General features: G+C 53.8%; 10 protein-coding genes across 10 annotated transcripts; 4 read left to right on the plus strand and 6 right to left on the minus strand.

The window, feature by feature from the left end:
* The first annotated feature begins 534 nt into the window (after nt 1–534).
* On the plus strand, nt 535–2409 carry SEPMUDRAFT_147587 (uncharacterized protein). The gene has a single exon (XM_016904396.1). It carries the CDS (start codon nt 713–715, stop codon nt 1481–1483), a length of 771 nt encoding a protein of 256 aa, XP_016763915.1. The 5' UTR covers nt 535–712; the 3' UTR covers nt 1484–2409.
* SEPMUDRAFT_80915 (uncharacterized protein) lies at nt 2402–4408 on the minus strand (the record flags this gene model as incomplete). The annotated part of the gene is made up of 2 exons (XM_016910260.1): nt 2402–2692; nt 2828–4408. 2 exons carry the CDS (start codon nt 4406–4408, stop codon nt 2579–2581), a joined length of 1695 nt encoding a protein of 564 aa, XP_016763916.1. The 3' UTR covers nt 2402–2578.
* A 1411-nt stretch (nt 4409–5819) lies between these two features.
* SEPMUDRAFT_147588 (V-snare-domain-containing protein) lies at nt 5820–6926 on the plus strand. The gene has a single exon (XM_016904397.1). The coding sequence runs from the start codon at nt 5876–5878 to the stop codon at nt 6686–6688; it is 813 nt and encodes a 270-aa protein (XP_016763917.1). The 5' UTR covers nt 5820–5875; the 3' UTR covers nt 6689–6926.
* A 370-nt stretch (nt 6927–7296) lies between these two features.
* Nucleotides 7297–8250, minus strand: SEPMUDRAFT_114871 (uncharacterized protein; the record flags this gene model as incomplete). Its single annotated transcript, XM_016901115.1, has 1 exon — nt 7297–8250. The coding sequence occupies one exon, from the start codon at nt 8248–8250 to the stop codon at nt 7297–7299; it is 954 nt and encodes a 317-aa protein (XP_016763918.1).
* Nucleotides 8251–8766: 516 nt separating this feature from the next.
* Nucleotides 8767–9699, minus strand: SEPMUDRAFT_139469 (metacaspase; the record flags this gene model as incomplete). The annotated part of the gene is made up of 1 exon (XM_016902905.1): nt 8767–9699. The coding sequence occupies one exon, from the start codon at nt 9697–9699 to the stop codon at nt 8767–8769; it is 933 nt and encodes a 310-aa protein (XP_016763919.1).
* Nucleotides 9700–9961: 262 nt separating this feature from the next.
* SEPMUDRAFT_131415 (uncharacterized protein) lies at nt 9962–13173 on the minus strand (the record flags this gene model as incomplete). Its single annotated transcript, XM_016902418.1, has 5 exons — nt 9962–10105; nt 10161–11509; nt 12243–12410; nt 12523–13005; nt 13071–13173. The coding sequence occupies 5 exons, from the start codon at nt 13171–13173 to the stop codon at nt 9962–9964; spliced, it is 2247 nt and encodes a 748-aa protein (XP_016763920.1).
* A 179-nt stretch (nt 13174–13352) lies between these two features.
* On the minus strand, nt 13353–14317 carry SEPMUDRAFT_161910 (uncharacterized protein). The gene is made up of 2 exons (XM_016907966.1): nt 14051–14317; nt 13353–13971 (listed from the first exon to the last, which is right to left on the minus strand). The coding sequence occupies exons 1-2, from the start codon at nt 14130–14132 to the stop codon at nt 13868–13870; spliced, it is 186 nt and encodes a 61-aa protein (XP_016763921.1). The 5' UTR covers nt 14133–14317; the 3' UTR covers nt 13353–13867.
* A 1305-nt stretch (nt 14318–15622) lies between these two features.
* On the plus strand, nt 15623–20830 carry SEPMUDRAFT_147590 (uncharacterized protein). The gene is made up of 4 exons (XM_016904398.1): nt 15623–15865; nt 16008–16404; nt 16459–20257; nt 20315–20830. Exons 1-4 carry the CDS (start codon nt 15780–15782, stop codon nt 20611–20613), a joined length of 4581 nt encoding a protein of 1526 aa, XP_016763922.1. The 5' UTR covers nt 15623–15779; the 3' UTR covers nt 20614–20830.
* A 597-nt stretch (nt 20831–21427) lies between these two features.
* On the plus strand, nt 21428–24441 carry SEPMUDRAFT_124013 (uncharacterized protein). Its single transcript, XM_016901874.1, has 2 exons — nt 21428–24106; nt 24157–24441. Exon 1 carries the CDS (start codon nt 21457–21459, stop codon nt 22999–23001), a length of 1545 nt encoding a protein of 514 aa, XP_016763924.1. The 5' UTR covers nt 21428–21456; the 3' UTR covers nt 23002–24106; nt 24157–24441.
* SEPMUDRAFT_154535 (cwf21-domain-containing protein) lies at nt 21428–24441 on the minus strand. Its single transcript, XM_016907567.1, has 2 exons — nt 24157–24441; nt 21428–24106 (listed from the first exon to the last, which is right to left on the minus strand). Exons 1-2 carry the CDS (start codon nt 24384–24386, stop codon nt 23833–23835), a joined length of 504 nt encoding a protein of 167 aa, XP_016763923.1. The 5' UTR covers nt 24387–24441; the 3' UTR covers nt 21428–23832.
* Nucleotides 24442–24611: the final 170 nt, after the last annotated feature.

The raw sequence follows: 24611 nt of genomic DNA on the forward strand, positions 1-24611 counted from the left end.
TTGTGTATATCATCAGAACCAGAACTAGAACCAGAATAAGGAGGAGGGGAAGAAGAAGAAGAAGGGGAAGGGGAAGGAGGAGGAGAAAAGGGAGAAGAGGAAGAAGAAGAGCAAGAAGAGGAAGAAGATCTAGACGAGAATTCATCGTCGATGGTGGCCGCTAGTACACCATATCAATACTTCCTCTTCTCCAGCTACACGTAACACATCACATGTCTGCTGCGGCCTGCGGCGCCGAGAACGATTTCGGTTGGCTGCCGGCGGCGAGGGTGTGCTCTTCTTCTCTGCTGGCTCGCCTGTCGAGGAGTTGGGAGGCGGGGGCACAGTAAGGTAGTAGGGAGGGAGCGTAGGAGGTAGGCAGGGTGGCATCGTGATCGGGATGAAGTCCTTGTTCTAGAAAATATAGAAAAATAATGATGAATATTCGCGGCTGACGCCCTTCGGCCCGGGAACAAACATGATCGGGTGTGCTGCCTTGCCTTGCCTTCCCTCCCTTGCCTTTGCCTGCTCCTCCCTCCACCTCCACTTCCACCTCCGCCTCTTCCTACTTACCTACTTCGAGACGATGCGCTATAAGGCAAGCCCTCTTTGATCTGCTGCCCAGGCAGAGGCTCCCTTCCTTTTTCTCTCCCCACATACTACCTCTACCCACCCTACTGTACTATTAGGTACTGTAGCACTACTACAATTCCTCTTCACCGGCGCACTCAGCATGTCCACCAAGCGATCTTGCAACGACGCCGACCTGCTGCTTCCCATCTGTAGCACCCAGACCGCCGCGAAGCGCAACAAAAAGTTGTCACCGCCCCCCAAGCTCTCCAACAACAGTAGTGAAGCGTCCATGGCTTCCACGCTCTTCAGCGACGGTGCTGCCTCTGACGTGACTGTCGCGAGTAGTGTCAGCTCGGTCGATGGCCCAACCACCAACACTGAGCCAGAAGAAGGCACCGAACGAGCCTCGAGCACCGCCAGCGACGACTCCACCAGCGAAGACAGCTCGACCATGGACGACGAAGCCGATGCCGAATATGAGGAGGACGACGAGGAGCTGGAGCCGGTGCGCGTCACATCCCTTCCTCGGCCCAACAGAATCGCCGTCGAAATGGGCAAGCCACAGATCGATCCCGACGTCGTTATGGCCTATGCAAAGGAGCTGGAGAGCAGACTACATGCCTTCCTCCCAAAGCTGCGCCAGGCGAATAGCGAGCTGGCTGAAGAGAGCGCAAAGCTCAACATGGAGCAAGTGGACGAGAGCAAACAGCACATCGAGATGAACTTGGACTTGGGAGTGCTGGAGCAGAAACCGATCAAGCACGAGAGGATGTCTGAGGGTATACGATTACCGAGTAGAGCTGCGGCCCCTACTCGGGACGAATCGCAAATACTGTCACCAAACATGACGGTTTCAGCCTTGCTCCATGGTCGCAAAGATCATGCGCAAGACATCAAGGTGGAAGTCATGGACACTCCCGACGCGGGCTGATGAGGATGAGCTTGAAACATTGCTACAATATCATCTCATACTGCGAATGCTGTAATGCTCCTCTGACAGAGCCATGGCAAACGCTTCTCACGACACGCGATTCCGCCTAGGCATGGGGAAGCTCTTCTGTGAGTCTGAAGACAAGAATTCAGTCCGACTCCCACGCAGCTTGTAAACCGCAGCCTCGCAAAGCAGAGGAATTCGAGCTTCTGGGGTACGTCATGGCCGCTGCAACTCATGCGCAAGTTCGGTCAAGTCTGGACGGAGAAGCGTACTCGTTGTGGCGCACGAGTCTAGGTAGCGACGGTCTTACGAAGGGAAAATCCATAGGAGAATGCAAATGACTCGAGCATGTGCCGGAAACTAAACCTCTGTTGAATCCCAAAGCTCGCGCGCTGATCGGTCTCCAAGGATCCTCATCTCGCCCAGGAGGTATAGGGGCGACCTGAATCCTGTATACTACACCGTCGGGCATAAGGGCTGTAAGAATATCTGAACATGCTTGACCACACGTTGCAGAGAGAAACTTAAGTATATTTTGGCTGATGAGGCAAACGCGAAAGAATGAAAAAAGAAAGAAAAAAATATGTACTTTCTTATCTGGTTTCCACTAGTTCTACTCCATGAGCAGGTGGGGGGCTTCCTGCATCAGGACTTTGCTTTGGCCTGCAGATCATATGAACTCTCATTTACACCTCACTCTACTGGGCATGTACGAAGTGCAGCCGTCTGCTGTCAAGAATGCTGCCGTCACTTTGCTAGGTACTGGGAGGAGAGAGAGAGAGAGAGAGAGCAGGGAGGGACTGTGTTTCTGTCATCAGTTTCTGAAAGGATTTCTCACGTGCCTTAGGTACCTAGCGGTATGTGCATGGAGGAGTCCAGTGAGACTTCCGACATTGAAATCTTCAAATTTGCATTGATTATTGCATGCACAACAACTACTTGTATCGTCAATCTTCATGTCTGAAACGTCGTACCATAGGATCTTTGCCTGGTACATCGATGATCATATTTCCTTTTTGTCCCGCCTTGCAACGCCACGCTAACATTCATATAATGAATAAAAAAACAGTGCTTCGATAGCGTATTCAAATCTCAAGAGCTGCTAGGTTGCGAGTTCTTGTTCAACGAAAGGTGGCCCGGAGCATGTTCGCTATGCTTACCAAGCTCCTCCTCCGACTTGCCTCCCGGCAGATCAGCTGTGGATATCTGTCTTTGCTCTCCATTCGAGACAGTAGTGGGAGAACTGACCGGGCCTGTCCCGTGGCCGTCGGGTCTTTGATTGACCCAGAGAGGTTTCTGATCTGATGTTCCGTCTGTAGAAGATGTGATCTCGTCACGGACACTGTTTTGTGTGGGTGCTGTTCTGGTATTGGTGTTGAATGATGCCCCGGTTGTCTCGTTACGTACGCTGTCTTGCGTCGGCGCGGTTCTTTTGTTGGTCGTGCCGCTGTCCATGGACTTGCTGACATCTGCAGCGGTAGTGGTGTTGGTGTTCAACGCCTTTCCATCAGGTCCGACACTTTGCACAGTATCGAGCTCATTTTTGACGTTGTTCTCGTCGCTAGTGGTACCAGTCTTGATACTGCTAGCGCGACTGACGTCTGCGCTGTCTGCATCCGCTTTTCGCAGGCCTAGGTTCTTCTCAAAGTCATTCGAGAGCTCATCTGTGCCACCCTGCCAGTTTGCGGGTCGTGCTTGCGGAATGTTGTCTGTAGACTCCGACGGCTCTGTGACTGTTACTGCAGGCTTGCCCTCGACATTGACGGCCTTCCAGACGACTTGGATCTTATCAAAGCACTTGGTACCCTTTCGTGATGAGCCTTTGATGCCATCCATAGCGTCAAAGTCGATGGTAAAGACACCGCTATCATCCGGTTTGCCGTCCTGTTCAGGTCCATTACCTTCAAAGAACGTGTTGAACCACACGTGAGCCACTGAAGTGACCATGGTGAAGCCACCGTACTTGCTCTTATTCCTTCTCTCAAAGTCCAGGTTGATGTCTGAGCTTGGCAAGACGATCCTCTCACTCGGCTTGAACACCACATCACCACCCGTTTGATCAACTTGGTCTGATCCGCTCTCCTCGACGACCTGTTCTGCATTTTCGGCGTCTTTGATCTGTTTCGCAGTGTCTGCAGCGTCTTCGGCCTTCTTCTTGCCCATCAGCTCCAAGGCCACATCTGCGAACCCTGTGTCCTTCCGAATTGCACCTCGGACCATTGTTCTCTCCTCTTTGCGGAAGGTGTGAAAGCTCTTGATTACCTTGCCCTCATCCACATAACCTTCCACAGCAATCTTCACGCCATCTCTCAAGCCCCAGACGTGCAGCTCCACAATCTCGGTAGGCCGATCGAGGTACGGCTTCTTGCCCGTCTGGGTCCAGCGCTCGACATAGGTCAACGTCCGCACCTGACTGGGTATGCTGATACCCACGCCGAAGCCCGGTCGCATTCTTCGATCGGTGAAGGTCTTCATGGCATCCTCTCTCGTCCAGCCCTCCTCACTGATCAAGTACGAGCAGGAGATGGTCCCGCTCCGTCCCTTTCCCGCTTTACAATGCACCACGGCTACTCTCTTGTCGTTTCCCTTCAGCCACTGCTTCATGCTGCCCATGATCAGCGGCACAAGGGCAAAAGGCGGCGGATGGTGGTCCGGCCATGGATAATGTCGTATTCGGCCATAGACTTCTTCATCCGGATAGCCCGTCCCCTCTGCGCGGAACTCCCAGATGGCCCAGTTGTCTCTGTGTTTGGAGTCGAGGAATTTGACGAGGTCTTTGAGGGGGTTGCGATAGGCGAGTTGGGGATATGTGCCCGAGGGACCGGATGTCGCGACGATGTAGTCCGTGACATAGCACAAATCGAGGCCCGCTTCGTCGTGGCGCGCTCGTGGAGACGCTACGATTTGGCGGAGAATATCCATGGTATGGCATATGGCGGAGCTTGACCGTCACTCTGGCTACATCATATCCGTACATGTGGTACTACTTGTATGCAGGAACATGTTTACCTAAGCATCTTACAGGGTCGACGATGACGTCAATTCATCTTGGCATGGAGGTGTACCTTTAGTAGTGTTTCTCCGATACATGTAGGACTACGACTTCACGTCAACATCTTCTTGATATTGGTCAGTCACTATCTGTCGAGCACTCACTGCAGAAGATACACGCAAAAAGTCCTCAGCTCCAGCGTTGAACGATACTCTGGAGCATCATCATCGCAGTGTCACACGCATCGTATACCTGAAGCATCGAGAGAAGACCGTCTTCGTCGAAAACATTAAGTTTCTCATGGAATCATCTCCATATATGTAGTGGGCTAAGAGCTGAGCATAAAACTGAGGACAAATGTCAAATCAGTCCTTAGTCCTTGTGCATGCTACGAGGTTAGGTGGAGGAGTGTTCGATTTGTTTTCGGACAGGTCCACCAAGGAAGTACGGGTACACAATCCAGCCATGCCTCGACGTGCATGCTGAAGCAGCTATGTCATTCAGTATCCAAGCCTTGTGCAAGAGTTGCCTCTGTGTGTCGGTCGAGACAGGTTCATCGTTGCAAGTAAGCTACAGGTATGCAACGTGTTTGACGCACGATTCAACACGAACTCAGTAGGAAGAAAGTAGTATCTCGATTGATGCGTAGAAACGGAATATGAGTGTGGGACTTCGCTGAGAGGGTATTCCGAGGACGAGGGGCAAGGGCGGACACATCGTCCAAATGATGATGCGTGTTGGCCGGTTCCGTTGAAGCTGCTTCAGGAATCGCGATGGAGTAACGAGCGCGTTATTGATTCAAATCAAAAGAAATTGCTGAATAGCATGAGGTCTAATCCATAGCCGCTTAGTCCCCAAAAGTCAGTGTTCATATTGACAGTGATTATTCCAAGCAATAAGTCTCCCTACTCGCCCGGTGGCCGCAACACAAGACCTGTCATGGTCCATTCCGGAGGCATTTCAAACGCGTACCCTTCCTAACCTGATCCCAAAAGTCGACAGATTCCTTGCGGAGGATAGCCCATGTCCTGCGCGGCCATTCTGATATGCGTCTATGCGCACGCAGGCTCGCTGCATAACGTCAGCGAGAGATCTCTTCGTCTTCGACATTAACGCATATAGGTCGCATCGTGTAGCCCTTCTTTGCTCCATCGCATTTCTGGGGAACGCAGGGAATGAGGATTGAGAAGTGCTGGCAGCTCGAGTAGTTTTATAGTGGTGAAGTTCACAGAACTTTCTGCCTCAGGCCAGAATCAGATAGGCGACATTCGAAAATCTGCCACGTCTCACCAAGAAGAAATCCAAACATTCACTCATCACACATTCCACGTTCCTGCTTACAGTTAAGAGGCACAACCTACCCAGCTTCACCATGCAACCATAATACAGTCACCACCATGTCTGCGCTCTACAACTCCGCTCTCCGCCAGTCCAAGTCTCTACGCTCCTCCCTTGACAGCCTCGCCGCCAACACCTCGCCCAACTCTGCCGCCCTTCAAGGCCAAATCACCACTCTATTGACGAGCTTCACACGAACCTTGGATGACTATCAGAAATCACTTGATAGTGAACTCATTCCCGACAAGCGCGAAAAGGGTCTCGAACGCATCTCCAATTTCCGCGCAGATCTCCTCGAATTCAAAAGCAGATATGCCGAGCTAAAAGCGGAACGAGAACAACAAGCACACGTGGAGCAACGCAGCGAATTATTTGGACAACGGCGAGGCTATGCAGGAGGAGGGAGCGAAACACCCGAAAATCCCTACTCGGACAAGAACGTAGCAGCAGCAGGGAAAGGACCTGGGCTAGGAGAGAATGTGAATCCTCTGTTCCGCACCTCTAACCCCAATTTCACCCCGGGAGCGCAAGGTGTCAATAGCTACAGCTCCTATCAGTCGCCCTACGGTCTCGGCGCCGATCAAAGTCGCGAGCATCACGCGTTGAAGGAGAATTCATTTTTCAACTCCGCCAATACTACTCTGGATGAGTATTTGGAACGTGGAAGAGCTGTTCTGGGAGACTTGGGTGATCAGAGAGAGATGCTCAAGGGAACACAAAGGAAACTCTATGATATTGGAACTACGTTGGGGATTTCTGGCGATACCATTCGCATGGTGAATCGAAGGGCCAAACAGGATAAGTGGATCTTCTGGGGAGGCGTGGTCATCTTCATCATATTTGTGTACTTTGTGTTGAAGTGGCTGAGATGAAGCACCCTAGGGCAAGGCAAGGCAAGGCGCAAGGCACAGCACGAGTGAGTGAGTGATGAACAATCCTTTTTTTTTCTGTTTAGCGAGGCGTTCGGACGATACACCCACCTACTTACTCCAACCTGCATGGATGGAGAGATGCACATGCTGGTGGGAAAAACAGCACCGGAAGGATTATAGCACAGCAGCAATGTGACCCACAGACTGTTGCCCTTTTTTTTCAGGCCTCCATTTTTCCATTTGTTTTTTGTTTTCCCTTACTATCTATCGTCTTCCGTTCTCCGCGCGGGCCCAGCATCCCATCAAGCATATGCGTAATTCTCCCTACAATGAGAATCTCACGTCTACCGAGGATGCAAGATGAATGAAGTTGCTTTTCCTTTTTTTCCGATTCAGCCCCATCGTCGAGTTGGCTAGCTATCTTTGCTCTCTCTCTCATTATTGACACTTGGGGTCGAGTCGATTAGGATACAAAACTGCTTGTAATTATCTAAGGCCAATGTCACCTACCTACCTAGGTATGAATCCCATCGAGTCTCGCGCGAAGTAGACGATTCGTGATTGTAACAGCGATGATAACAATCCCAAATTCGACAATTCTACCCTTCCTAGCCTTCCTTGCGACGCCTCTTCTTCTTCTCCAACGCTCTGCGCATCTGGTGAAGTCGAATTTTTCGCTGTTCCAACTCCACCTGGCGCATTTCGAGATTGATGTCTTCCGCATCCATGTCCTCATCCTCCTTCCCCTCTGCCGAACGTACCACCGAGGAGGCAGCTCCAACTGGTGTGGTGGCTATCTTGGCTACTCCGGCGCCTTCTCGTTGAGCTGGTGTGCAGGCTTGCGCTTCTGGTTGCGCTTCTTCCTCCAACTTGGAAGCGGGCAAGGTCTCCTCGTCGTCCTGATCTTCCTCGTTCGAGGGGTTGAAAAGTGCTTGCTTGGCAGAGACCGCAGCAACTTTTGCAGCAGGTTTCGTCGTTTCTAGTCTCTGCCTTTCACGATTCATCTCTTCTATCGCTTTAGCCGTCGGATGCGTTGGAAGACCTGAGTAAACCTGCTCGAAGGATTTGTACTGTTCTACCGCAAGCTTGAATAACTCGTCGCCGACATGTAGTAATCGGTGTTCAGGTGGCCGGTAAGGATACTGGCAGTCTTTGCCTCCAACTTCTATTGCTCTTCCATTCGAGTTTGTGAGTTCTGCCGCGTAGAATTGGAACTTTGGAGACGGCTTGAGATTCCCGTAGTGTCGTTCAAATGTCATGGCCAGAACATCCATGATCAGGCCTCGACGTGCGCGTCGCTCGGGCTGTCCTATATTGTTGCTCCATTTCCAGAATGCCTGTCCAATCATCTGGGCGTTGCCTTCGAGAAGTTCCAAGTCGTCGTAAGTTTGGCCTGGAACCTTCGTGCCGCGATTCACGCCATTGTAGTCCACTAAAGGCACGAGACCCGGTCTCGGCGTGGGCTGGAAGAAAACCAAGCCATCATCCTCCGAATCTCGCAGAACACACAACCGCCCGTCCTTGGCGATAAGGACCGTCCCTCTGGCCGTCTTGTCTGGCATTGCTGCTCCTGATGTGCGGAGTTCGGATGGAGTAACGGCAGCTGCAGCTGTGTAGAGAGATTAGCCCTGAACTTCAGCTGATGAGAAGGTTCGTGGCCCCATCAAACGATTCACCTTGGTGCAAAAAGGCGCTCTGCTGAATGTCGACAAAGCGCTGGAAGCGGCGGCGGCGTGGAGAGACGGTTCAGTGTAGCGCGAAAAAGTGCTGTGCTGAATGTTGACAAAGTGAAGGAAGCTGCGACCGCGTGGTGAGACTGAGCTTCACCTCACAACAAAGTTGGCGTCCCAGGTAAGAATCACACGGCTCTGCCCGCCCGCATCGCGATAGCAACCGACCACAGACCACTGCATACACACAGCGTTCAAAAGCAATCAGCGCCGGTGGATGGATGAGAAAGAAAAGCGACATCAGCCTCGAAATGGGAGAAACAAACTAGAAGATTCCATCCAGCCAACGTACGTCGTCTTCTTCTACTCTTGTCATACATATACCTATCCATCCACGAGTCCAACTTCTCAAAGCCTCAGAGGCTGATCCAAATCCATCTGCACACCCACTGAGAGTTGAGGCACCTGCTTATACTGACTGCCTCTCAAATTCGCTCGAGTGGCCTGCAAAGTTTGGATATACGTCGGATCACGATTGTGCTTCATAGTCTCCAGGAAAGCCCAGGTCATGGCGCCACAGTTGCGACCCGCAATATACGCATCGGCGCTCGTCTCCTCGTCTCGACAGCCGCTGTACATGGTGACGAATTTCTGCTCTCGACTCCAATCTCTCCCGGTATTATCGGATTCCAGCCCCGCGGGGCCGTGGTGTTGATGTCGGAAGCCTTGGAAGAAGTTATTTGCATCTCCGAGCATTTGCTTCGCAGCGGCTACGCTGTTCAATCCGTACCGTCCTTCGAGAAGGTTGTCTGCTTCCATCACCAAGTTCAGTCCGGCTTTGACGTTGTTCATGATGGAGATTTTTCCATCATCGTCTGTCCGGTAGACGTACGGGAGCTCGACTGCCGAGCCGCTGTGGCAGCAGTCCAGGACGACGAATAGTGTGCTGTTGGGCGGCAGTGCACTTACTAGCACCTGATGAAGAGTAGCGCTGTTGATTTGTCCTGCCCTCTCAAAGTCCACGGGACAGATGGTATCGTCGTAACCAGTCGAACGATTGTCGTCCCGTTCTTGACCACCGTGTCCGGAGTAATGGAGAAAGTTCATGGTGCCCGGTTTCGAAACCAGCCAGCTCATTGCACGAAGCATGTTGTCGCGTGATGGATATGCAGGACCACTTAGATCGTCACGAAGAACGACCTGATTCTCTTTCTCATAGCCACGATATCTGAGAAACTCGGCCATGTTCTCGGCATCGGAATGGCATCCTCGCAATTCGTGCTTGCTGCCCGTGTAGTTGATCCCGATGAGGAGAGACTTTTTGATTGGTTCTTGGTTCATTCTGACAACTGTCACGGGAGGTGGCCCAGGTGATGGAGACGTGATCGTGAATCCCTAAAATCTCTTCTAGGTGAATGTTGAAACAGACTTTGTATGCCACGTCACACCAGATCCAATGGCCCAGACTGTTTCCGTCACAGCCGCTATTTCCATCAGTGCAAATGTAAGCTTTCGATCTAGCCTCCATTCTTCAGAAGCGTGAAAGCTTACTCCAACCTTGTTTCGACCAGTCTGTCATCCTCGTTACCTCGTATTTTCTGATTCACGTGATGTTTTTCGTATGCTTGTACTCGAAATCTTCCAGCCGTCTTCCAAAGAGTGCTGATGTCCCATCGCCGCTTCGATGCTCCAGAAATTGACGGCTGCCATTCTGTATTTTGTGCTCTTGTGCGGTCGACGGCGTAGGCTTTGGCTCGTTATGCAGCAAGTATGATCAGATCGCCCGCGAGAGCGTCACACACTTCCTCAACGAAGACCTCTTCGTCGAAGACGCCTAGCATGCCTCGCCACCACGTCACTGTAATAGTCAGATCACCGCCTTTCGCACTCGCGATGTTGAAGTTGAGAGGCGGACCAGTGCCGTTCGCGGATTGCGAGAACAGCATCTGCTCCATGATCCACTCAGACGGACCTGAGCTGGCGTCGGCGCGATCAAACACACCAAGGTTGCTGACCTCGAAGGATGTATCGGAAGGATGACTCGCGGTCTTGAGTGTCCATTTCCGGAAGTTGGAAAGATAGCGCAGAAGGCCGACAGGCTGATCTAAAAGCGTCTTCGATGCGGCGTTCAGGCGAGAAGTCATTCTGCTGATGTCCTGCCAGTTGAACTCGGACAACCCGTGGGAGTGGTAATCTGCATCGATCGAGATGGTTTCGGTGATTTCAGAGACATAGTTCGCCATCTTACCTTCGCCGACTCCCAGAGCTAGGCGCAGATTCACAGGAGTGGTTGCCCGGAATGAGAGGGCCGTCTGACCTCGCTTGTGTAATCTGCGAGAAAGGCATCGTGCCACAAGGAAGTTGAGTAAGCCCGTGAGTCGCGCGTTCCTCGAGCGACATGTCGCCACCACGGTTTTCGTGACACTCCCGGGAACAGAGACCACTCGCACTGCAGTAGGGAGGATGTCGCTATCTTCGGAGAGACGTGGTCGTGTCGAGGCACCGAACCATGAATTCGTGAGCCTTGCCGTCTCGATGCCAAGCATTCTGGTGAAGGGTTTGGGCAGATACTCTTCCAACACAGGACGAAGGAGGAAGCACCAGGATATACTAAGGTGTCCGGCCTTCTCGAGAGCCGGCAGAGGTGTGCAATGTCTTGCTATGGGTAGGATGTTGCCATCGTCCATGTCGCTCGCAGGCAGATCTCGCAATGCGCCGAGGAAAGCATGGTGAAAGGCATATCCGGACATGCCATCCGTCAGGGTGTGCGAAGAGACAAATGCCAGGTGAAAGGTGGTACCCAGGCGGATCAGGTGGGCTCGCCATTGCGGCAGATTGTCGTATTCTGTGACAGGCTGGTTAAGGAGGCGCTCGAGGACATGTTGTCGCAGTCCAGGGCTGTCGGAGGTGCTCTCCGAGAAGTAGAGATGCTGACTAAGGTCGACGGTGGCCGGTCTGACCAGGTGGAATTTCTCCGTTTCGGCATAGCGAATGCTCGTAGACAGCGCGGGATGCTCAATCACGCAGCGCTTGAGGGCGCGAACGGCATCGCTGGGCGTGACTGGCGCTGGCCCGCTGTATGTTCCGATGGTGATGATGTTGTTGTACAGGCCAAGATACTCGCGAACGGCGCATCTCTTCTCGTTGAATCCTGCGCAGTAAGGGGCATCAGCTGATGTGTCTCGCGAAGTGAAGGGAGGGGAGGGTCCCGCACGAACCAGCCGGTCGTATGACATCCATGACACTGTACCTGAGGCGCCGGCTCGCGCGCGTTTTAACTGTTCGTCGTAAAACTAGTTCGAGTCCCCACGTGAGACTTCTTAAAGCACCATCTGTGAACAACTGTATGTTAATCATGAACAGTGCGATGCTCCAAATTGGTCCGTGGACTCGCTCAATTTGCGAGGCGACCTTCATTGGCTCGGCAGGATCCCTGCACTCAGGAGGCGTTCACTGTGCAATTTCGGGGTTGGATCGAACGACGACGACGACGCTTTCTTGATGACCTGAATGGATTTATCGATCAGGTACCTCCTACTGCGTCCCCAAGTTAGGTAGTTCACAGGGTGTATGATATATACGTCAATCAAGTGAGAGCGTTGTCTCCGATACTGCAAGACCTGAAACTACCACACTTCTACAGTTCTGATGGAAATGTTCGTAGTTGGATCTACTTCGTGGCTAGTCAATGCAAAGACACGCTTGCATAACAGTATAGGTTTGGGTGCTTGCTTGACTGCCTGACTGACGAGTAGGAAGTAATTTCGTCGATTAGTTTGTCGAGCACCTTTGGAGAAGCACTTATACACTGCTACGTCTGGTATTCACAAAACCAGATAGTTAGGTCATGCACCCAATGGGGAACCCCATTCCCATTCCCATACCGCCCATGCCTCCCATTCCCATACCACCCATGCCTCCCATTCCCATACCGCTCATACCGCCCATACCGCCCATGCCGCCCATACCGATGCCGCCCATGCCGCCCATACCCATTCCCAGTCCCGGCATGCCGAATACCGTGTTCATGTTCATACCGCTCATGGCATTACCTGCAAAGCCCATGTCAGCACTGAACCTGCCGACCTAGTCCGATGTGACAAGCACTCGGCGCCGAGCCGAGACATGCATCCCAGCTGGGGACAAGCAAGGTACCGAGCTTACCTCTCTTCCTCTTGCCCTTCTTCATAGCCCTGTAGTACACCGCAAATGGGTCGTCTTCATCGGCGTCCGCGTCCCACACTCCATCGTCGTCGTCATCATCATCATTCATGCCAAGCCCACCTGACATGAATTCGTTCAGGCCACCGCTGACACCAAACATCAAGGGGTTCATGCTGCCGATGCCTCCCATGCCCCCTCGGCCAGCACTCATCATCATGCCCGGCCACATCCCGCCGCCCATGCCCATACCCATCATACTATTACAGTCCATCCCATTCATGCCTCCACCCCCAGGCGCCGAGAACCCACCTCCCATCATGGGATTGTGGAATGCCCATTGACCGAGTGGAAATGGAGGTTTGGGATTGGGATACTGGCCTGCACCAAAAGGGCTCTGCTGACTTCCATGACGGCCCATACCACTTCCCAGCCAGTTCATCTGGTGCACTGGATACGGGCCTTCGGCACCAAAGGGAGAGGCGCCTTGATAACGGAGCGGATTAGCATTTGTACGAGTGACAGAGATGAATGATGTGAGGCGAGCCTACCGAAGCCCATACTCCTGCGGCCTAAAGTGGGCATGCCACATTGTTGCATCATGGCGGCCGCCAGGAGAGGGTGGATATCTTGCGTGTTCATGCCATGAGTCATGATACCAATCCGAGATCGTATATATCGGAAGATGAATGTCGTAGGGTGATGAGACAAGAAATTGGGAAGGGTGTCAGATACAGACGTGCAGCTGGAAAGTGATGGAAGCCGGATATCCAGACTTATATCACAAAATGACGCGGAGACGGTCGATTGTGCAGTCGTCAAGAGAGACGCCGCTTGCTTCTGGAGTACCACTTCCTAGGACAACCAATCGTGCAAACCCGCCCACCCTCGCACGAAGCACAAGTTGTGCCTCGTTGTTTCTGCAGACCCACAACTGGGCACGAGAATCGGCTCTTCTGGTGAGATGCCTCAAGCCAGAAAACCCTCACGCATGCACCTCCTTGAATACCGAGTGAGGTTCGTACCTAGCAGCGAGTCTAGCCGGGAGCCAAAAGAATGCCTGTCAGTCATCTAACGCTTGTCCCCTTCGTGGCATCAACAATGGTGTGAAGATTGCAATAGAGTAGATCGATTCATCACACTGTAAACACTTATTGTCGATCGAGTACGACATTAGACCCGTATGCGTTGGTCGTGTTGAAAACGGATCGCACGTGTACGATAGTCTCCGTGGGGGAGCTGACATGTCAAACGCGAGCCTAGAAAAGCATCTGCGTTGTACAACAGCAGCATAGCAAACATCCAGTCTAGAGAGATTCGTTGCGTCGCCGGAGTGCTGCACGTGACGTCAAGTTCTTGCCCAATCGAGTCGATCAGATATCGTTTGCGCGGCCGTACAGTTCTTTCGCTTTTGGTGGAAATCGACAGGTGCAACAGCGGCTGGCCATAACACTAATAACAGCAGTCGAATAGTGAGTAATCTTGCCGTGACATTCAAACATCAAGTCTGCAAGCGGCGGGTAGTCTTTACCTTCTGCAGGAGACCGAAGGACTCGCGTGAAACTCAACTTGATAACACAGATGCAAGTCAAATGTGAGACTCTGTAAGGCATGGATCCGTCAAGCTGGTGACGACGAATGAACGCTGTCGAACATCCCGAGCGCGAGGAGCGGCCAGCCGCAGGTCAGCTGCGGGTTCAGATGTGCTCGAGCCGCAAACGTGTTCTACCATATGGGGTGACGAGTATACCGAGATGAAGCAACACGCACCGTCACAATGCAGTGCGGCTCGTTGTGCGCGTGCTCGTTGTCAGTAACGCGCGTGGGGGAAATATGTGTACATACCTAGGTACCTTAGGTACAGGTTGGTAGGTTAGTACCTTACCTGGTAGAAAAGTCAGCACAGTACGTCTGCCAAGGTCAGGATATGGATGAGCTACAGTTGCAGTCGAACGGGTACCACAGGCCTCTTGCTCTAATTCAGCTTTATTGTGCTTGATCCCGAGTGAAAGTCGAAGAGCTCGACTTCTATTGTTCTATTGGTCGACATAATCGAGACCACAGCATAGAGGATGTTTCGAAAGCCCGCTCTCGACATCGTTTTGCTCGCCTGAGGACTTATATGTACCTAGCCCTCGGTGAGGTGGTAATGGCGACGACCTGTTTCTGACACTTGACTGGTCGTCACAGTGTGCGCTGCCAGCTTCCAGCGGCGTTGTACGAACAGTGACATACCTTAGGGAGGGAGAGAGATGCGACTCCAAGGTTACCACCGGGTGACTGCAGATTTCCACACACCAGCAGCAGAGGACAGAGGTGTAACTCGAAGCACGCTTCCGTGCCTCAGGTGTCGACGAGATGTTCCGTTCCCGCTAAAGAGAGCCAAGCATAAGCCAAGCACGAGAGAAGGCTGACACTGCACTGTGCCACTGTGGGCAGCAGTGGCAGCTGGGGCAGTGCGACGGGAGCAGTCGATCGGTGTCTTTCTGTCCCGGAGGCGTGTGGCAGCTGCAGGAGCAACAGCTCTCTGAAGGAGGTACCTCCAAGGTACCTTACGCTGACTGCTCGCGACAGCTACACGTCTACCTAGGTACTGTAGAACTGCATGTAGTAGGTAGGTATGTGCGAGCATGTATTATTGTGTCGCGTGGGCAGAATTAGTAGTGCCTTACCTAGCTGGAAGGGGTTGGTAGTCTACGGTGTCTCGGTAAGGTAAGGTAGGTAGGTATTGGCATGAAAATGCAATAGATGTACGTGTAGGTAGGGGACATACACCCGTCGCAGCATTCATCGCGTGCACAGGGGCTGGTTGGTGTTAGATGCAGGCACTGTGTGTTTGTTTACTGCGCTGTCGCCGTGGTGGTGTTGGTGATGGTGGTGGTGGTGGTGGTGGTGGTGGTGGTGGTGATGATGATGATACTGTCCGAGTGTCCGTCGCCTTCCAGCCTCCAATTGCTGGGTGTACCTAAGGTAGTTCTAGTGTACCGCTAGCGGAATGGTCGAATTTGATAATTGACACTTCATCATCACCACGCGACCTTCTTCACTCTTCACCACGTCTACTGCAGTCTTCAGCAAGCGAACCCATCGAACTCAGCCCCAACAACGACAGCAGCTGCCATCCAACTGTATAACCGCCTGTCCTGCTCATACCAGGATCATTTTTCTCTCGAATCGTCGATCTCGCAAGATCACGAAACTATCACCCTCACCCTCTCCCGTCTCTCGTGTGCAGCATCTGCTCTTCGGAACATCATCCAATGGCTCCGCCCTCTTTCGCATCAGCCGCCGCTGGCAATGGCACCCTCAACAGCAATCACTCCACACGCGACGCTGCGAGCGAACGGTAAGTGGTGATGCACGTCGGAAGTGCTGCAGGAGCGGATCGCACCACGCGACAGATCGCCAGAATGGGTGGATGAGACTAGAAAGCGTGCGCAAGCACGATACAAGATGGATTCTAAGCTGATATCGACCTGTGCGTACAGATTACACCGAACGAACGGCGCGACGCAGACCTTCCGGCGACCTTCAGGTGCGACCAATGGCCTCCCTTCCACAACACAGCCTCCCGGCTCCATCGCGCAACCTCCTCGCTATGTTCCTCCCTTCCGCACCAATGGCTCGGGAGACAGTAAGAGATACACCAAGGAAGACATGTACGCGATCTTTGAGCAGCAGCAGAGCAAGGAGGGTGGACTCAGTGACGGACTGTCTGCGCATCTGGTGGGTGGCTGGCAGCCCGATATCCCCAATGGCTCTTCTGCATCGTGGGGCAGAAACGATAGCCTTCGCGATGCGCCGCCTGGCCCTGAAATGGCCTGGGACAGAGAGGGCACTGGAGAACCGCTTGGACTTTCAGACATGGATGATGACGAGCGCGAGGTGGGTCAAGGCGAGAAGAGTACACCCGAGGAAGGTTCGCTAACAGAACTCTAGCTCTTCGCCACCTCTGTGAATACCCCCATCAAGCCTGCTAACAAAGATGGCCAGCAGGTCAATGGTGGCCAAGGACGAAAAATCAGCATCTCTAACGGTGTCACTACTCCCGGCGCGTTTGGGCTCCCTTCACCGAGCGTGGCTCGAGGTGGTGGACGACGCCGGGAGGCAAGTGAGTCATATCCATTCCCTCAAGGTGTCTCGTCTCCAGGAGGTCATGTCGATCAACGGGCTCCTTCGCCGCCCGCGGCGCTTCTACGGCGCAGAACTGAACAGAATCTCATGAAAGTTGATGACAAGGATGGCGATGAGAAAGGCGTGTCTTCGCCATACGGCACTGTGAGACGTAACCCCACTGGACCTCTTTCTGCTGGATTTGCTCCCCCGTCTTCCCCTTGGTCTACCGGCCCAGGGCCTCAAAGTGCAGGCTTCGCTCCCATGGGCTCCTTTGGGAGCTTTGGAATGGGCAGTAATGCCGCGCAGCAAGCTGCGTCTGGCACTAAGGCAGGCGTAGGTTTGGCTGGCGGAAGGTCTGAAAGCCGATTCAAGAGTGTTCTGGGCAAGGACAGTGGTGAGGACGGCGGCGGGAGGACCCTTGAAGCTAAACCTAGCATATCTGGACTGGCCCGGGTGAATGAGAACGACGCATGGCGTGCACAAGAACGTACCGAGCACGGAAACGACTCTCTGGACGAAGCTGAAGAGAACCTGCCCACTGGAAGTGCTGCGCTAGCTGCAGACGAAGACGCGAGTCCTCCTCACCCCAGGCAAGGATACCAGAGCTTTGGCACGCCCAGTCGCCAGGGCGCCCAAGGAGATATCGGTTTCGGAGCGTTTGGAATGACTTCTGACAACACGCACGGTTTTGGCCCGGGCTATGCTGCGCGCGAAGGATTCCAGCAGACACCAGCGCACCAGCGCATAGGATTGCAACACGCCGGTGGCCACGAACCGATGAGCCCGACCGATACTAATCCGTACAAGTCCCCTGACCAGCACGGAGGTGATCGCATGGGCGAGTCGAACGGACATGAGAACAGTGATGTTCTCAACAGTCACCTCCCTGGGCTCGGCCAGTTCGGCAACGACTCAGCGCAACAGCAGCTTGGCGGTTTGGGCGGACTTGCGGGATTGCCGAACCTGGGACGAACACATGGCCAAGGTCCAGCAAGCGACAGGAGCCAGACATCCAGCGTTGGTCCGCAGCGTGTCTTCTCTGGTGGTTTGAGTGGACTCGGTCAGCTGGGGACTCTTCCCGGCGCTTCGGCTTGGCCAGTCTCGCAAGGGGGATTAGGTACTCCTGGAAGGCAGACGTCCGGCCTGACAAACGCGTTTGGGGGAGGCATCTTCTCCAATCCACTGGCCGATATGCAATCGTCTGGGCTGGCAGGACTGGGCGGGTTTGGCCCGCAGGGCGTGCCGTATGGCGGCAGTCGAATGGCTAGCATGTTCCCATCCCAAATGCAAGATCAGTTGCGCCACAGTGAAGGTCATCATGATCGCGAGGGTAGCCACGACCGGCCGGTTCAGCCATTTGGTGGAATGGGTGATTTGAGCAGGTCAGCTGAAAGCCCGTTTGCAAACCAAGGCTTTAACGACAATCAGACTGGCAAACTCCAACACGATTCGGCCGATCTTCACCATCAACAGAGCCAACAACATTTGCACGAACAGTCTCAGCAACAAGCCCTCAACCAGCCCCTAGGCAGCTCGGCTTCGAACCAGCCTCCAGCACCACAGCAGCGCACAATGGTCATGCCTGATCGCATGCGATGGATCTATCGGGACCCTCAAGGTCAAACGCAGGGACCGTGGTCGGGCTTGGAGATGCATGATTGGTACAAGGCAGGCTTCTTCTCTCCTGAACTCTTGGTCAAGAAGTACGAGGATCAGGACTACGAACCGCTGGCTCAGCTTATCAGGCGCATTGGCAACTCTCGTGAGCCATTCCTTGTGCCGCAAATAGGAATTCCACATGGATCGGCCACTCAGACGGGGCCAAATGCATGGGCTGGCGCAATTGGAGGTGCTGCTGGCGTCGGTGGTGGTAGTGCTGCGCCGGGAAATGCCCAGCCTCCTTTCGCATCGAGCTTCCCTAGCTTTGGCACGACTTTAACGGCCGAGCAACAGAACGCGCTCGAGCGTAGGAAACAAGAAGAGCAGTATCTGATGGCTCGACAGAAAGAGCACCTTGCGCAAGCCCAAATTCAGCAACGCATGCAGCTTGGAGGACCTCACGGTGGCATGGGCCTTCCTAGTCAGCTTCATCATCACAGCAGTGCGCACAGTCTGCAATCGCAACCAAGCTTCGGGAGCATTCAAAGTCCGCCAAACTACCAACAAAGCCCTAGTCAGGGCCCAACAACAGGCGCTCCCAGCGCCCAAGGTTTCTTCGACAACACGTTCCATCGACCGGCAGGCAGTGCACTCGGCGCAGTGGGCGCGCCTTCGCTGGGCCACATTCGCGAGGAAGAAATCCCAGGCATTATGGATCGCCTGAGTATGACAGAGAACCGCCAACAACCTGGTCAGTTTGGTGCACCAGGACAGCCGTTCGCCGGCCAGCAGCAACCACCAGAGCAGCATGAGGGCAAGATCCAGCAGATGTACGAAGACCGCGCGAGACTACAACAAGAACAGGCCGAGCGCGATGGCAAACAAGACGCAAACGAGAATGAGCAAGCTCAAGCAACACAGGCACGTCTGGAGCAATTCCAGCAGCTTCAAGGTCAAGCTCTGCAGCAGTCGGCAAAACAAGCTCGTGCTCAGGCAACAGCACAGCACGTCCAGGCCGTTGACGAGTCCGCCGCCACAGAGAGCAGTGTTGGCTCACCAATAGCGCAAGCACGCGCATCACACCATCAGCCTCAGGAGCCTCTGTCTCTCACGGAGCAGGTGCAGAAGGCCGCTTCAGCCAAACAATCTCCTGCTCCACAGCAGCCTGGTCTGCCGCAGCCGTTCCCTCCTGCGCCTTCGCAGTCTCCACTTCCAGCCCCAGCTGCGCAACGTGCTGGTCGGCAGAGTGTGGCAGATCAGTTGCAGAGCGAGTCGCGTGGTCCCTCTCAATCGCCCTCTGTTGATACTCCTAGCGCCACCGTCGCACCGTGGGCCAAAGAACCAGCCGAAGCACCCAAAGGTCCCTCCTTGCGTGAGATCCAAGAAGCAGAAGCCAAGCAGGCTGAACAGGCGGAGGCCCTTGCCATCGCTGCTCGTCGTGCCGCTTTCCAGAAGGAGATGGAGGCACAGGCACAAGTCGTTGCCCCTGCTCCTGGGATCCCAATGTCAGCTACATGGGGCGCTCCATCCCCTGCTACGCCTACTGGCGGAGCTCCCGCGGCCTGGGCCAAGACTGCTCAGAAGCCAAGTGGTTCATCAGCTTCCAAGACACTCGCGCAGATTCAGAAGGAAGAGGAGTCACGCAAGCGCAGGAATGCTGCCCAAGCACAGCAACAAGCTGCTTTGGCTAACGCCATGTCCGTTGTCTCTGCGCCAGCTGGTGGCAAGAGCTACGCGAACCTCGCCAGTAAGGTCAACGCCCAGCTGCCGCAAATCAGCACTGGCAGCAGTGCCTGGACTACCGTCGGTGCTAGTGGCAAAGTCAAGACTCCAGCGCCCGTTATCCCCAGTGTACGTACTGCCAGCTCCAGTACTGTACCTACCGTGCTGCCCGCAGTCGTAGCGTCGAGGAGGCAACCTGCCAGAAGCACAACGGCGGGAGCAGCTGCTGTCAACGCTCAAGATGAGTTCAAGAAGTGGGCCATCAACGACCTTCGTCCTGACCTAGCCAAGGGCATCAGTGGTAAGTTGTTCCTCCGCTTCTCGTTGCCCTTCTAGAAGTATGCTAACCCGATCATAGTGGAGGAGTTCGTCTCCAGCCTCATGAGTCTTCCTCCCGACAATGATATCATCACCGAAGCTGTTCACGCAGTGTCCTCTACGATCGATTCTCGCCACTTCGCCGAGGAGTTCATCCGTCGCAAGCGTCTCGCTGACAAGGGTCTCGTCGATACTGCTGTGCCCAAGAGCGCTAGTCCCGCGAATGGCGCGAGTGGCTGGAGTGAAGTCGCCAAGAAGACTACCGGCAAGGAAACACCAAAGGACGACCTCAGCGGCTTTGCTGTCAAGCAGACCAAGAAGAGAGGTGGACGTAAGTAGATTGTGCCACTCTCAGGGATCCATCCAATGGAGCGAGTGTAGCTGGAGGAGGGGCATATTGCGAAAACAAGTGGTGGGCTTAGATGAGGCTGAACAGCTGTGAGATGGATACGATGGTATGCACAATCATTATCTGTTGGGAGGCAAACGCATGCGTATTGCACGAGCGGCCTAGCAGCACCATCATTATCAGGTACCATTGAAGCAAGCAACCATTCGCTATTCATCTCGATAATTGTTTGTTCAAGTTGTTCTCATGCTTTCTGTCAGCTCCTTATACTGCTTTTCGACGTTGCCTCTATGCTTGACACTCGATAGCTTGTTGAATTGGTTGGGTTGAGCGGGACCGAATGTAGGAGGTAGGTATGTCGCGTAGCGTCAAGCAGATAAGCTTTACCCTGCGCGACCCAGGACATAGGAGGTAGGACATCACAGTTATTCGACGAACAAGAGTCTCCTTCCCTAGGGGCTTAGTGTCACAGTATCGTCAGTCCGGGACACATAGTATGTCATCTTGTTATCGAATGTGGTGGGTACATGAATAATGTATTCACCTGCTGCTGCTGCTGCTGCTGCTGCTGCTGCTGCTGCTGCTGCTGCTGCTGCAGGAGAGCCAGGAGTGACGTCCGAAGGGAAGCGGAACGAGAACGACGCGTCCCACAAGCGCATCTCTTTCTGCAGTTGAATCTGGCTTCCTTGTCGACTTTCACATGAGGAATCCACCATGACCGCTGCCTTCGCCTCTGACTATCCGGCAGACAATCATGTCCTCTCTTCACCTTCTCCTTCACCCTCATCTTCACCGTCGCCTTCCCTTACCCCGAGTCGCCTCCGCCCTCCACGATGATTAATTCCTCACCCGCAGAGTATGTCTTCATTCGCATCTGCATCGTGGGACTGGGAGCCATCGCTCCCCTGAGTGTCGTATGCACCGTCTACTCCCTCCTCGTTCCATTCCTGGGCAATGACTGGGCATTCCCGGCAATCCCACTGCCACTGCGAATCTACTTCGCCGTAGAGACGTCCTTCTGGCTAGTGGTGCAATTGCCGCTGTACCGGATTGTACAGAACAAAGCAGACCATCCCCCGATACTGTCAGAGCCAGACCGGCATCAACTCTTTGAACGCATCACGAAAGATGTCAGTGCGACAGAGCTCGAAAGACATCTCAGCTGGTGGTGCAGATGCGCCAAGAGCGACGACATTGGGCGCGAGGCGATCAAAGATTGGCTGGCATGGGCGTTCTTCGAGGGGAGGCTGCACGTGAAAGGCGCGGAAGACGAGCTGGAAGAGTACACCACGCGCTTTGAGCAATTGCTGGGAAAGACGTTCGCACACGGCTACGGCAAGGCAAACCCGGTCCGCCTGACTCTCGACAAGATCGAGTTACACGGGTACAGGAGTCTCACCTGGTACTTTTGCGTAGGATTCGTGGACTTCCTGACCTTTGTCCGTCTCTGCCGCGATGGCTATCATCATCACCGCTTGCCTGTGAAGAGCTTCTTGGGCCTCTTTCCGTTTCGACCTGTGGCTCTGACCGCGCGCCACACCACGCCCGCACGACATCTCACCTACTGGCATCGACCTCACACTGCCAAGAACCGCTTGCCTGTGGTGTTCATTCACGGAATCGGGATTGGCTTGTATCCCTATGTTAACTTTCTCGATGACCTGATCCAGCATATTGAGGATGGGCACCACGATCCAGCCGATGGTCACGTCGGCATTCTTGCGTTAGAGATCATGCCCGTCTCTTTCCGCCTGACCCACTCGGCCTTGAGCAAAGAGGAGATGTGCAAAGAAATCAACACGATCCTGGAGCGACATGGGTGGGACAATTGCGTCTTGATAGGACATTCTTACGGTACCGTCATCGCTACTCATGTCTTGCACGATCAAGTCCTGCAGCCGAAGATTGCTTCGGTCCTGCTCATCGACCCAGTCTGCTTCCTCCTACACAACCCAGACGTGGCTTACAACTTCACCGTCCGAAAGCCAACACACGCCAACGAGTGGCAACTCTGGTACTTTGCTTCACAAGATCCTGGAGTAGCACATACCCTGGGCCGACGCTTCTTCTGGTCAGAGAACGTGCTCTGGCTAGACGATCTGCTTCCCCTGATGAAGACTACCGGACTGAGGGTCACAGTCAGCTTAGCAGGCCGCGACTTGATCGTGGACACGGAAGCGGTCGGACGATATCTTGTAGGCGGTAAACCTGCCAAATATGGAACCTTTGAAGAGGACTGGAAGTTCAAAGAGTGGAAAGGCGAGGGGCTTGAAGTCATTTGGAACGAAGATCAAGATCATGCCCAAGTTTTCGATTCCAAGTCGAAGCGAGCGAAGCTTGTAGCGGTTGTGAGAAAGTATTGTGAGATTACTAGATGAGCGACAGGACAGGGCGGGTAACAATTGGTACAACAGGACGCTACGTTTGGACTGGATAGACAAGATATATTTTAAATACCTAGATGCATGAACGAAGAGCCTTTGCTCACGAAATCGGTGGCAAACACGTGCAAGGCTCTCAGCCGATCTAGTTTGTGTCTACTGCATTCACTGTCTTCTTCGCCTTCATCTGCCTGTCCATCAATCACGGTTCAAGCAAATCCAATAGATCCAAACTTGCACCGTGCTAGCGCGTCTTGACAGCCTTTCTGAGTGACCGGGAAGCCGGTACGATGCGTCTGCTGATATGAGCGATGCAAATCATGAAGTTAGGTACTATTGCTTCAAACAGCGCTCGTTCCCGTCTAGGATGCGGATGCTAGGCTTTTGCCAAGCTTCATCATTTCAACTTCACTCATTTGGTAAGACAAGTTCATGGCTTCGGCCGCTGAGCCCAGCTTGCCGCCTTGTGGTGTCTCATGGTCCTCACAGCATTGCAGCAGTGCGAGGAATTCATCCTTGAACCCTTGAAGTTCTCAGGGAGTTGCCTCCTTTTGTGGCCGACTTGGAAAAAGTATGCATCTGCTTCTGGCGCTGAACGTGCGAATTGCTCTGACGCCAAAGTCTGTCGCGTGTTCAACAGCTGCGGTGGCAGTAGGACTGCCCGAGAAGATGCTACAGCTATCTGTCGTGTCGTTCGATGAAGTGGTCGCCTGGGAATGAAGTCTGCCATATTGCTAGAGCACGCCGTCTCGGGAAGGTCAGTATTGCGCTCCACCCACCGTGCTCTGAAGTCGGCACGAGCAGATGTCAGAGTGATGGCTGGAGTCTTCAATCTCGATCACGGCCAATTTCCCCTCCGCCATGCTCACGCTGGTACTCGAGCTTTTTCTCCTCTTGCTTGCGCCAGTGGCTGCCTTCTTCGTAGTCTTTGCCAATGCCGAGCGCCTTGCGCAGCTTCTCACTCTCGTCAATCTTTGCACGCGCGAGCTCATGGACCTGGTGCGACTTGAGGCCCTTTGCATTCGGTCCACGACCATTCTGCTCCTTTCCTAGCTTCTTTCGCAGAGCATCGCACTGGTCATCAATCTCGTCCTCATCGACACTGACAAGTGTCAGTCACACTTTCGCCGCAGACTCCGAGGCAGCGCTTACCCTTCGTCTTCCAGCTTGTCCCGTAGCTGGAAGACCTTGACTTCAATCTCGCGCTTCTGCTCGTGCTCCAGTATTTCCTTGTCTGGCTGGCGTTGGCGATGGCGGATGGAGTCGATGTCGGTGGGATATGGCTTCACATCGTCGCGTGGGCGGAGGTTGGCTGAGTTACGCTGGACGAAGCCGGACGTGCCTGAGCCCCGTGGGGTGCTGAGACCGACGTTGGAAGACATGCTGAAGTGCAGAGAGGTGTCGGTGGCGCTGGTGTCGGAGTTTAGAGCATTCCACTTCTCGGCCATGGATGTGATGGACGATGGATGGAGATCAGGGTAAGGGTAAGATACTGTACCTGCCGGCCGGTGGAGGTGCAGCCCTACAAGTGGGGCCGAAAGCCCTGACGCGCCACTGCTGCGAGTCATGCTAGTATGTCGTGATCACAACAAACAAAATTCCACTTC

Source organism: Sphaerulina musiva, assembly GCF_000320565.1.
Source record: "Sphaerulina musiva SO2202 unplaced genomic scaffold SEPMUscaffold_2, whole genome shotgun sequence".
In the NCBI taxonomy this organism is placed as follows: Eukaryota; Fungi; Ascomycota; class Dothideomycetes; order Mycosphaerellales; family Mycosphaerellaceae; genus Sphaerulina; species Sphaerulina musiva.